Here is an 11692-nt window from a genome sequence, read left to right on the forward strand (position 1 = left end):
ATTTGATCTATTCGCTGTCAAGAAGAGCGCATATAGTGCTTCAAAACAACGGCGGATACACAACGGGGTACTGACTAATTTTGAAATTGACGAAATTTGATATTGATCTTTGACATTAGCAAAAGAAGACAGTGTTATTTCATTGAAATTTGTCTTATTCACAGATTTACCTATTTTATTGTCCAGATATTTTTCACTGGTTTCTATTGTAGGAAACGAATTCCTAGAATTTTGCACCTCTTTTAGATTATCTTTACCTTATTTTTAGTACTACTATCTTGTGCTATCATTGCAATGCCTTTGCAGCAGGTTTTGCAAAATGATAAAACAATGCAGTTTAAATACTGTTAACTATTTTATTGGTCAGCAGTGTATGTGCCGTTTTAGTTCAATTGTTCAACATCGTTCAACTGTTAAAATTGTGAAAACTGTTCGTGCTTCGTGTTACCGAATTTGGTCTTTCTTCTTTCTGTTGGGCTTTTTGAAGAGAAAGGTTTATGCCAGCCAACCGAAGACCTAGTATGCCTGAAATGTTGTCAAATACAATGAAAAATGCCCAAAATCTATGAAAAATACCAGCTTTTTGTGTGTTTAATGGGCAGTCGGTTGTGTTCGGTCCATGTACCCCCTTCCATTTGGCAAGTACCAGCTGCAGATTCGCGGGAATGTCCTTCTAGATATCCTGATTGCTCCCCCTCCCCCAATTCCCTGATATATAGTTTAAACGCTTTCAACAATGAACTTGATAAAATCCTCCGCAATTGAAGCTTCATCGGATACGGCGCCTCCCGTTAATTTCAAACCAACTGTAGCTTTATCATCCATTTAAGTGTTTTCCATAGTTCCCTGCCTCGATACTTTATATGACCACGTTTATGTTCATAATCCTGTTTATGTATATGTTTGTGTTGTGTGTTTATGTCAAATTACGGAAAGTAAACCTTACCTGAAGATCCTGGAGGATACGAATGTTGGTCGTTTTAGCATTTGACTCTACTACCAATTCCAACAGATGTTCCAGTAGAGAACGTATCAAATCATTTGATTTGTCTAGCCAAATGTCGAAATCGCACAGCAAGTCCTATAAAAAATATAAGCATTAAAACAATGCCATGCCATGCTGCCATGCTTTCATAAATTTATTGATCGAAACCTACTTGGAATGCTGTTATATTTGGTATTGATGAATTTTCGTATCCAGTATGTACAGTACCAACGATATTGAACGTAAGATGAAGAATGTGGGAATTGAGCAGATACTTTTTACGCTTGAACAACATCCCCAGTGTTTGGTAGTAACGATAGTTGTTCATTTCTTCACGAGCAGCTTCATTTGTCTTTAATATGCACGTCATTGCCTTAATAGCGGCATATAGACTTTCCACATCTTGTGACATTGCAACCAAACCAAGCAGTACACTACACCCACCAATCGTATTCAGTGTCATCGACACAGGAAAGGGATTGAATTTTCGAATACCTAAGTAACCGATAAGTACACCTCCTAATGTACGTGCTGGGCCGGTTAGATGAACAGCAGAGTTGTGCAATATTAAGATGGGCGTGGCATTTTCATGTGAACTCATGCCAAGCTGTTTTCCGATTGTCTTCGCGTCTGTTCGATTATACACCTTCCGTATCTTTAATAGCGTCATGTGAGAATATGCTTTCGGGTTAACGCCGAATGCCACCCGATTCTCTAAAATTAAAGAATGGATGTCTTCACTGTCTTTTAGGCGAGTATCTTGGAAGGACCCAACATAATGTGGACCCAGTTTATAAACACGTGAAACGGTTGACGCATCAAAAGTCTGTAAATGTAAAAACATATTGAAAAAATTAAAAATTATCTAAAATATATCAGGTGTATGACTTAATTCCTGCCGTTTTACTATACATGCCGTTACTCACTGAATAAAACAATTTTTTTTAAACAGGTGTTTGATAGCTATTATAATTACGCATCTAACGCAGTATAGATTGTTTGGTCAAAGTGTAAACGACACCTGTTTTGAGCATTTGAACATGTCAAGTTTTGTTCCTGGTAGAAGTAGAGTGTTTTTGCGGGGAGTAATTTTTTATTACTGCTTGTACGGCAGAAAAGGGATTCTTGTACAGAATCGTCACTGTTGATGAAAAGGGAACTTATTACAAGAATCATAAACCCAAAAAGTCCTGGATACAGCTTGGTGAACCATGAACATCGCCAACAAAGCGAAATATTCATTGTGCAACGGTTATGGTGTGCATATCTTCTTCTTCTTCTTCTTCTTCTTTGGCGCTACAACCGCTGTGCGGTCTTGGCCTGCACCAGAGACAATATTAATATCCCTGGTGCTAGTATCCGTAACAGTTCGTTTTGACGGGCGGAGTTGGTCCCGCGCCAACCGCCTTCTGTCAACGTCGGTATCGGGAATCGAAACCATGGCCGGTTGAGCGACAACCGGTCCCGGGATTCGAACCCTGGCCAGTTGCGCTGACAGCGAAGAGCGTTACCGACTACACTATCAGCGGGGGCAATGCTGTGCATATGGTGGGATATAAAAGGTGTGATGTACTTTGAGATTTCAGAACCTAATAAAATTTTATTGAAGGATAATCTCATCAAAAACAATTAATGCATTTGAAGCAAAGCTTTGGCCATAAAACGAGGAGAACGGAATGAAAGACATGATAAGCTGATTTTTCAAAATGATAACGCTCGACCCCACATCGTAAAACCGGTCAAAAATCAAAATAAAAAAAATTAAAGGGCACAATCTTGAAAATGTCAGATAGGAATTTTAACCCGCCCGCTGTATTCACCAGATGTTGCACTTTTGGACAAGTATTTGTTCCGTTGCATGAGTAACGATTTGGCAGCACTACGATTCGCTTCTTATGAAAGTATTGAAAAAAAAGTCTCTGAGTGGATCGTTGATAAAGATAAGAAGTTGGGAGTGAAATTGAGAAACTACCTAAAAAATGGGAGAAAGTAGTATGACGGACAATACTTTCATTAAGGTAGTCATATGTTTTGTTGTTGTAATTAGGTTACAAATGTCGAACAAAAACGACAGGAATTAAATCATACGCCTAATAAATCAAAGAAAATAGTCACTAATCATCCGAGACAGTTGTTCTACATTATTATCTACTTTAAAGCGTAACTAGGATAGGTATGATTGAATAATAAAAAGACGTTAACTGCACGGAACTTCTTGAAATATAATACAATACTTTTACCACACACATTTTTGTGCCTCAGAAGGCTTGGCTGTATTCAAACAATACAGACATTGCCACAAGGAAATATTGAAACTATATATATAAAATTAGCAACGTAATTTAGAAACATCTCTTAACAACTTTCAATGACTGTTCACAGGAAGTTTTTCTAAATATAGATACTAATATATACTATTTTTTCAATATGTTTTCAACAGATTTGATTGGCTTTTCCATTTTTCCATTTTTTGTTTAATTATTTAAACTGTTAATCTGTTTATTTTACATGTTGTTCCAAATAGTTTTTCAATAACTCTGTAATTATATTGAAATAATAGCAGCTCTTTTTGAATTGTAGAGGAACGGACTGAGCCGTATTCTTAAATACTGCACTTATCTCGGACGATTTCGTTCTACAATACATAGACAATACAATACAATACGTACATCATCGATAAGATGACAGACACCTTGTTTCCAAATTAGCTTTGAATATTGTCTCCATAATGGTGGTGTTCCTATAAAGGCATGAAGAGAACTTCCAACATTTTTGTCTACAGTCGGTCCTTTCACGATTGGATATGTCTTTTGGGTGTGTATAAGTCGGCCATCAAAATAAACCGAAAGCATTGACGATTTTGAAAACACTTTGTTTACTGTTACGACAACATGATGCCACTGACATTCCTGGATGATTGCAGAACACGAAACAGGTGATAACAACTCTTTGTTGAAGTAATTGTAGTTATCTAAATGAAAAGGGAAGAAAAATATTTGTACAATTTGCGTTAATATCTTCCAAAATTGGTTCAATACAGTTTTAATTAACCATTAAAAATTCATTAAAATGGTCAACTCATTTTTTAAGCAAGCACGATTAATTTTCCATTGAATAAAAATTTTAAATATCATGAGCCGAAATATCTAGCTACAACGCGTGTTGCCTGTTATTCAGCCTGAGAACGCTTGAACATGGGCTCCCGCTGTTTTCGTAATAAGTTTTGGCAGACGAACATTTAGTGACTTACCTTGTGTGAACGGAGTTTCTTGTGTTGTAACTAACAGTGATTTATCAGGGGCAAGTATGAGAACGCCAAACACCACCATATCATTCTCTTGAGTTCCATCGGCGGTGCGTATAATATGTAGCAATCTTATCGGGTGATTGTCCTCACGTGATGGATAGCTCTCAATACAAAACCATGAACTAAACGTTAGTCCATTTATTGCTGGGAATGACCGATCTCCAGATCCAACACCTCCAACATTGCTTATATCGGGTGGAGCGTTTGATGATCCACTCGTCAGTCCATTGATGCCCGTGTCATTGTCAATACGTCTACTTTTCATTCGATCGGCGTTTACCATTTTAATTCTACCCAAATCATTGTGATGCCGTTGTGGTGAACTATGAACTGTACCCACTTGATTTGGGGCAATATTGGGAAAGAATAAACAAGCAAATCCTTCAGTAGACATATCCATCTCTACGAATGAAGGTGGCGTTGTAGGACCATGTAAACGGAAATCACGGGGTGTTGTGATAGAAACAAGAGTTTTCACACGTGTTAATGGAACCGGATTAGCTGCCATTTTGCGTAAATTTTCATTCAGTGGTTCGTTTCTAGATGGTAAATTCAATCGAAGAAACGTTCGTAAAGTGTTAGGCATCAGTGCCTGTACGGCAAGACGTTCAAAAATATACTCCAACGATGTATGTAATGGATGCTGCTCATCGATAAAAACTTCTCTTGAAATATTCAGTAAACAATGGTTGAACTCGTGGTCGCACATAATCTGCTGATTTCTTTCACTTCGAACCAACGATTTTATAACTTCGGCTAAGAAGTACTGCAATGTTACAGTGTTGCAGCTTGAAGATTTCCATCGTACCGTAGCGTTACAATCATCGCTTAGGCATGGTTCTTCTATCGAAGGCAGCAACTTCAACATACATATGATAACACTCGGATGAACTATAAGATAATCGGTTGATAAATCCTTTGATACTGATGTGATCGTTGGTGCCATTTCGTGGATGATTACCTTTGAAAAAAAGGGTAACAACATTAAAGATGGCTCGAAGAGAATCTATCTAACTATATATGAGAATTCAAACAAAAAGATTGAAGTATTCAATTAACTTAAATTTGTGAACAGTAAGTGACTGTTATCTGTAAAACTGGTGCCTTGTTATTCATAAAATTTAATTTGTAAAATAAAATTTGCTCTGATATATAGTTTGACAATGAACCTATAATCTACCGTATTTTATCCTGTATAAGTCGCACACTGATTTTCGGATCGAAAGGCTTGGAAAAACAGTTTCCATAAATTTTACCCTTTGTCAAACATTCTTCGACGTTATTAAAAAATAATAAAATGCCTAGTGGCATGTTCGGAATCTATTCAGTAATTCTTTTATTCATCATAGTAGTCATGAAACTCTTCAGAATTGAGGGGTGGTTTTTGATGGGATTTTATGTGTGCTCTGTCAGGTTCATGTGCTCTGGCGGTTTGTCATGTGATCTGAACTGGTCAAACACCAAAATATATTCTTTCGTCAAAGGGTCTCCTGGCCTTCTCGCTCAAATATTCTTCAACCACATTTTCGTTCCAGCTTCATCCATCCATACCCTGGGATGGCAAAGAACAATAATTCCAGGCGGAATGTCCCCTTTTTTCAGAGTCCTTCTCTTACAAATCAACATTTCATTGTAGGGGCAAGATGGTTGAGTTTTCTTCAATTGCAAGAAATTTTGACTAGCCCTGAATCGTAAGCAGCTATTTTTAAGTCCCAAAAAAGCGGACAAAAAGTGTGACATATATAGCATAAACTAAGGTAATTTGTTTAAGATACACCATAGTGGACAGTAGTGAGATAATCTTAAATTAGTTAGTCGAATATTCCAGTTTGAAATGTTGAATTACGAATCTTAAGTTTTGAAAAACCCGTTGAACCAGATTTTTTTAATTTAAACATATTTCGTTGGAATAACATAAACAGTAAATACAATACAATAAAAACACCAAAGATATGTAATAAATCTTTTTTAATTGTACTTACTTTCTTATTTGAGGCGATAGATATCGGTGTTTCAACATTTACCGTCTTGCTTGCACAATATTTAAACTGTGAATATTGTTGTAGCTCACACGGCTGACGTTTGTCAAACCCGTCTAGTACAACATCATACAAAACACGATAAATGATGCAGATGGATTTTAGAATACTTGGCAGGCTTGCTCCAATTTCAACAGGCTCCTCACTTTGCATGGCATCGTTGCAACTTGAAAAAAAATTAGGTAAAGTTAGTCGGATTTAGTTAAAACACTATACTTAATTTTATGTTGAAACGCATAATGTTCTAAGAACCAAACCTAATTATTCATTGCTTACATACAGAGCGGTGCACAATAACGTAAACATGTATACATAATTTACAATGAATAATAGAGATATATCTACAACTACATTCTCCCGTACTGGAATACTGGAGAATCTTCAACATTTTCTTCGTCATTTTCCTATTCCTTTTCAACTTTTATTCAAAACGTTTTCAAAGTTATTTGATTGGGTGAAGTTAGGGTTTATATCCTTTTCGTATGAATCGACCTCATTGCTACGGTACCACTGAATAGTCTTTTCGCTGTAAAGAAAACTGTCCACATCTAGCCAAAATTACAATTTTTGGAAGCATCGCCAGCGAGCGTAAATTGTTCCTGACCAGCATTAAAAGCATTTATTCAATTTCTGATAAATCGATTATAGAGCTTTAGAGCCCGACCACCGTTTTAGATCCCACCATATGCACAGCATAACCGTTGCACAATGAATATTTCGCTTTGTTGGCGATGGTCATGGTTCACCAAGCTGTATCCAGGCCTTTTTGGGTTTAGGATTCTTGTAATAAGCTCCCTTTTCATCAACAGTGACGATTCGGTACAAGAATCCCTTTTTTTTCTGCCGTGCAAGCAGTAATAAAAAAGTACTCCCGCCAAAAACGCTTTATCAGTAATAAAACTTGACATGTTCAAATGCTCAAAAAAGGTGTTGTTTACACTTTGACCAAACAATCTATACTGCGTTAGATGCATAATGATAGTAGCTATCAAAATAAATATTTGTTATATTTAGTGAGTAATGCCATCTATTGTAAAACTGCAAGAATTAAGTTCTACAGCTAATAGTTTCTTTTAACTATGTCTTGCATTAGACACACAACACAAGACAAAAAACCTATTATTCTAAGAAGTTAAAATTTGGTTTAAGCTATTTTTATCAAAAATAGCTGTTCTCATTTCTCATTTTTTGATTAGAGGCGTTTCACAGGACTTCCTACTGACGTATCCCGTCGATTTCCCTTCCGGCCTCCTGTAGCTCCTCCGTTTCGGACGATCAGGCTTCTCGGTGTCGTATCCGATCGGCTTCCCTTCCCGCTTCCCCTTGGATACATGACAAAACTCGCACCAGCTGAATTTGGCTTAAAATGCTTGACAAAACTATCCGAGACGACACTTTTCTTATTCACAATCTGGTATCACAAAACTACGCTGTGCAAAATTTCATGAGTATTGGTTCAGTAGTTTTGGAGAAAAAGCGGTACAGGGGGGCCGGTTGAGCGACAACCGATCCCGGGATTCGAACCCTGGCCAGCTGCGCTGACAGCGAAGAGCGTTACCAACTACTCCATCAGCAGGGGTCCAGACAGACAGACAGAAAAAAAATCCATTTATATATATATAGATATATAGACTTACCTTTCTGTAATATTTTTCGCAAAAATAACTTTGTAGGCCAGTAGTAGATGACTGTCGATATTTGCATTATTCATTCCACTAGTACAACCAGCATGGTTAGCACCGCAATCGGCATTTTGAGCATGAGGTTTAAATGTAATGTTGTTTGAAAAACAACCTAAATCTCGAATGGTTTGATAGAATAGGGTTTCAGCTATCTGTAACAAAACAAAATATGAATTAACGGAGGTTTTTGCCAAATGCAAAAATAATTAAAAGAGCAAGATTTATGTAGCGATATTTTTTACAAATACAGCGACAGTCCGCGAATGCGAATTCGAGCAGTCGAGCAGTACGTCGAGCAGCATGCTCGAGTAATCGTCAAGTATTCATTGAACAATTTTATCCGCACCTTCGAAGAATAGTCAAGAACACTTTTCCGCGACGTCCGAGCCGTTCAGACGTGGCTCATCTAACGCATGCTCACCACCAACGAGCGCGTTAACGAATTACATCTCCCGATCTCAAAATAAAAATAAGGAAACTTACGAAAGTTCCTAAATTTATTTAGAATATTCAATGTGAAATATTCATGTAGAATGTTCTGAAATACGTATACAAATCAACGTACCGCACTATCTCTAAAATCTAAAATCTAAAAAGTATCACTATATATCTGAACAGATTCGATAAAATTCTCAATGAAATTTGAGAAATATCAACGCTCAAGGATCAAGAAAAATGTGAATCGAAAACTGCAACGTAATTTTGCGCTTATCAGCGGTTATGTAGATCATCTTATCAATTTGAACGTAAACCTTGTTATATTCTAGATTTTGAACAGTGTTGTGACAAAGCCATAATAGAGATTGGATTTTGAGTTGTACGTGCAATGACATTAACTATTTTGAGTGCTTTATGCTACAAATAGGTAACAAAAAATATACAAGAATGAACCAAATAAAAAAGCGGTCTCAAAGAACTCACATCAAAAGATAGATAAAAAAGTTAACTGAAACAAATTGTTTGTGATTTTTTCTGAAACGTTGTATACACTCTCTGGATTATCTGTTGGGTGAGCTGACTGATATTGCCAGCCTTTATTAGCTTCATTTCAGTGAAACTTATATTTTCACTTATTCAATGTCTTGTATACAAAACTAATTTTAAATTCATTCATAAGCACTAAGCATTTTTAAAGGATTAAAAAAACTAGTCACACCTATAAACTATTTATATTACCTCGTTTTGGAAGTACTTTGCATTTGCTGGCTCGAAACGCATGGCAGCGGTCAGAGTCTGGCATACTGCTCGAAGTAGCCATACATTCTCTTTCGCAGGTTCATCTAGCGAATTTTTGGTAACAAATCGGTCTTTCAACAACTCCAACGCGTTTAAAACGTAGATAAATCCTCCAACCTGAAACGGACGATGCAATGTAAAATGAAACAATCAAAATTATCAGTGTGTACTTCATTTTAATAAAAATAGTACGACAATAATTTATAATGTATCTTTAAAACAGCATTCTTTACGCCTAGTAATTTCACTATCCGACAAAGGAACTTAATCTCAAATCACACACGAGATTTGTGTATTGTAACGAACGTTGAACGGATTGGAACGCTTTTGCTAACTTCCAAGAGGTATACTTTTGGACAAACAATTTATTGAAATAACGATTTGGGTTCAGGTTTGAATTAGGAACGACTGTTCTTTATTTAGTTCACTGGTGTTTATAAGGTTGCTTTGGTAGAAGTGAGGCTAATTAAAGTTTTCACTTACGACTCAATTTTTAATTATCTTATTTAAAAAACAAAGAAAGATAAAAGAAATGTTGGCCGCCGTCGATAACGTATCCTGTATAGCTCGGCATTGTCATACGCAGCAGGCCATGGGTTCGATGGCTAAGCGACCCTCAACAGTGAATTCAATTTCCGGCGTGACTGGCGGAAAAAAACATTTTGTTACAGAAAACAACAAAAGATTGACATTGTCCCTGTTGCAAGCCAAGACCGCTCGAAAGTTTTAGGCGGATAACAAGGAATAGAATTATTTTACTAAATGAGCGTGCTTGATTTACGGGGCGTCACTTGTCGTATCATTTGTAACCGTTACAATGGTTACACTCGGACCGAAGACCACTCTTACCTTTAGTGGCACTGTCACCACAGTTCACCTACTAACCCTACAATCAACACTAAAAACACACCAACACTTACTGAACCGTTTACATGAGCATTCAAAAATAATTCCTGTTAAGCATGTATTAACGCAGCACACTCGGCTCACTTTAGTATCATTAGTTTAGTTTCTAAACTGTACATACCAACGGAAAAGCGTCGTCAACGACAGTGACAACACAATAACACTGTTTTTTTTCGTAATTTCATCTATTAGCATAAAGCGGCGTTACTTTTTTTGCAGGAGGAGCGAAAAAGGAGCTCGTCTCTAAAACGCTGTCAATTTGCAACAGTGAATTATTGTTATGCTTGTGCGATATAAAACTAACGACAACTGTATTGAATTACTAACATTGATTGTAGAACATTTCAATTATCTGGGCAATTTTAAAAATAGTCAGCATAAGTGGCAACTTTTTTTGTAAGGTTAGGTGTGTGCAATGACAGAACAAGTGTGACTTCTTTTACAGTAGAATGTGAGTTGTTCATCTCAGCAAATAAAGAGGCAAAAATACTGCGTAAAATGCTAGACGAATGTTTGTAGTAGCAAACATTTATTAGTGCATTTATAAATAGTTAGCATTAATTATCGATCATTACTGGCAGTACGTTATATTCACTTATTTATTTGGCTATGCCTAAATTCAATCATACAGTTAAAATATTTTTCATTACATTTTTGTTTGTGAGCAGTGGTTAAAAAAATGAAAATAAAAAAAATTAATTATTATATTACGAGAACATCGTGAATTTACCTTTCTGAAATGAGCCCTCGTTCGATGACTATCTTTGAGGCACTCTATTACTAGTTGTAGCACATTGATGCGTATAGTAATAGACGTTTTAGAGAACTCTGAGAATGCATTAATCGTCTTTAATAGATTGAGCATGTCGTCCTCGCCTCCAACAGTCGATACTAATTCTCTTACGATTTCTGAAATCAACCCAAAAAGCGTGTCAATATCTATGTTCTAGAACGTCTGTATGCAAATAATTTTAGAATTACAAAATAGATAATAATGTACATACTTAAAATTTCATTTTTCCAGCGATTAAATTTGATTAAATCATAGATGCATTTGCTGCCACCACTACTTTTAAAAACGGCCGTATTGCTAGCGTTTCCAGTAATTAGCTGCCCAAGCGCTTCAAGGACGAGGCACCCAAGTATATCTTCTTCGTCAGATGCCACCTGGGTTGCTGAATCTAAAAATTATAAAGGTTTTAAGTTTTTACGAAATATATTTGCCTTTTCCCTATCCAGTTTAAGCAGAACTAATCTATGTTATAAAAATGCAGCTCCGTCTTGTGCGTGCTCTATAGACTCCAAAACTACTAGGCCGATTGACTCGAAATTTGGTACACAGGGGTTTTTAGGGGCCGGGGATGAGCAACGTCATGGTTAGAAACCCCTCCCCCTCCTTCTTACCCCTCCCATACAAACGAACTGTTAATTACTCCACAAGTTATGAATCGAATGAATCGAGAACTTGCACAATTGTTGATGGTCATCTGAGAAACCATGTGACAAAATCTCGAAGGGTTTTCAAATAAACTTTCAC

At 36.6% G+C, this 11692-nt stretch overlaps 1 protein-coding gene across 1 annotated transcript in view; it reads right to left on the bottom strand.

Annotated features, from left to right (window-relative positions):
* The window catches only part of LOC131207638 (WD repeat and FYVE domain-containing protein 3), a 34597-nt gene that overhangs the window by 18270 nt on the left and 4635 nt on the right, over positions 1 to 11692 (bottom strand). Inside the window, exons 8-16 of the mRNA XM_058200260.1 lie at positions 11160 to 11330; positions 10886 to 11064; positions 9190 to 9366; positions 7969 to 8165; positions 6275 to 6497; positions 4236 to 5253; positions 3655 to 3956; positions 1158 to 1811; positions 947 to 1081 (exon numbers count right to left, since the gene is read on the bottom strand). Of these exons, the coding sequence (XP_058056243.1) occupies positions 947 to 1081; positions 1158 to 1811; positions 3655 to 3956; positions 4236 to 5253; positions 6275 to 6497; positions 7969 to 8165; positions 9190 to 9366; positions 10886 to 11064; positions 11160 to 11330 (3056 nt within the window). The remainder of the gene's footprint in view (positions 1 to 946; positions 1082 to 1157; positions 1812 to 3654; positions 3957 to 4235; positions 5254 to 6274; positions 6498 to 7968; positions 8166 to 9189; positions 9367 to 10885; positions 11065 to 11159; positions 11331 to 11692) is intronic.

Source organism: Anopheles bellator, chromosome 2 (genome assembly GCF_943735745.2).
Source record: "Anopheles bellator chromosome 2, idAnoBellAS_SP24_06.2, whole genome shotgun sequence".
Classification (NCBI taxonomy): Eukaryota; Metazoa; Arthropoda; class Insecta; order Diptera; family Culicidae; genus Anopheles; species Anopheles bellator.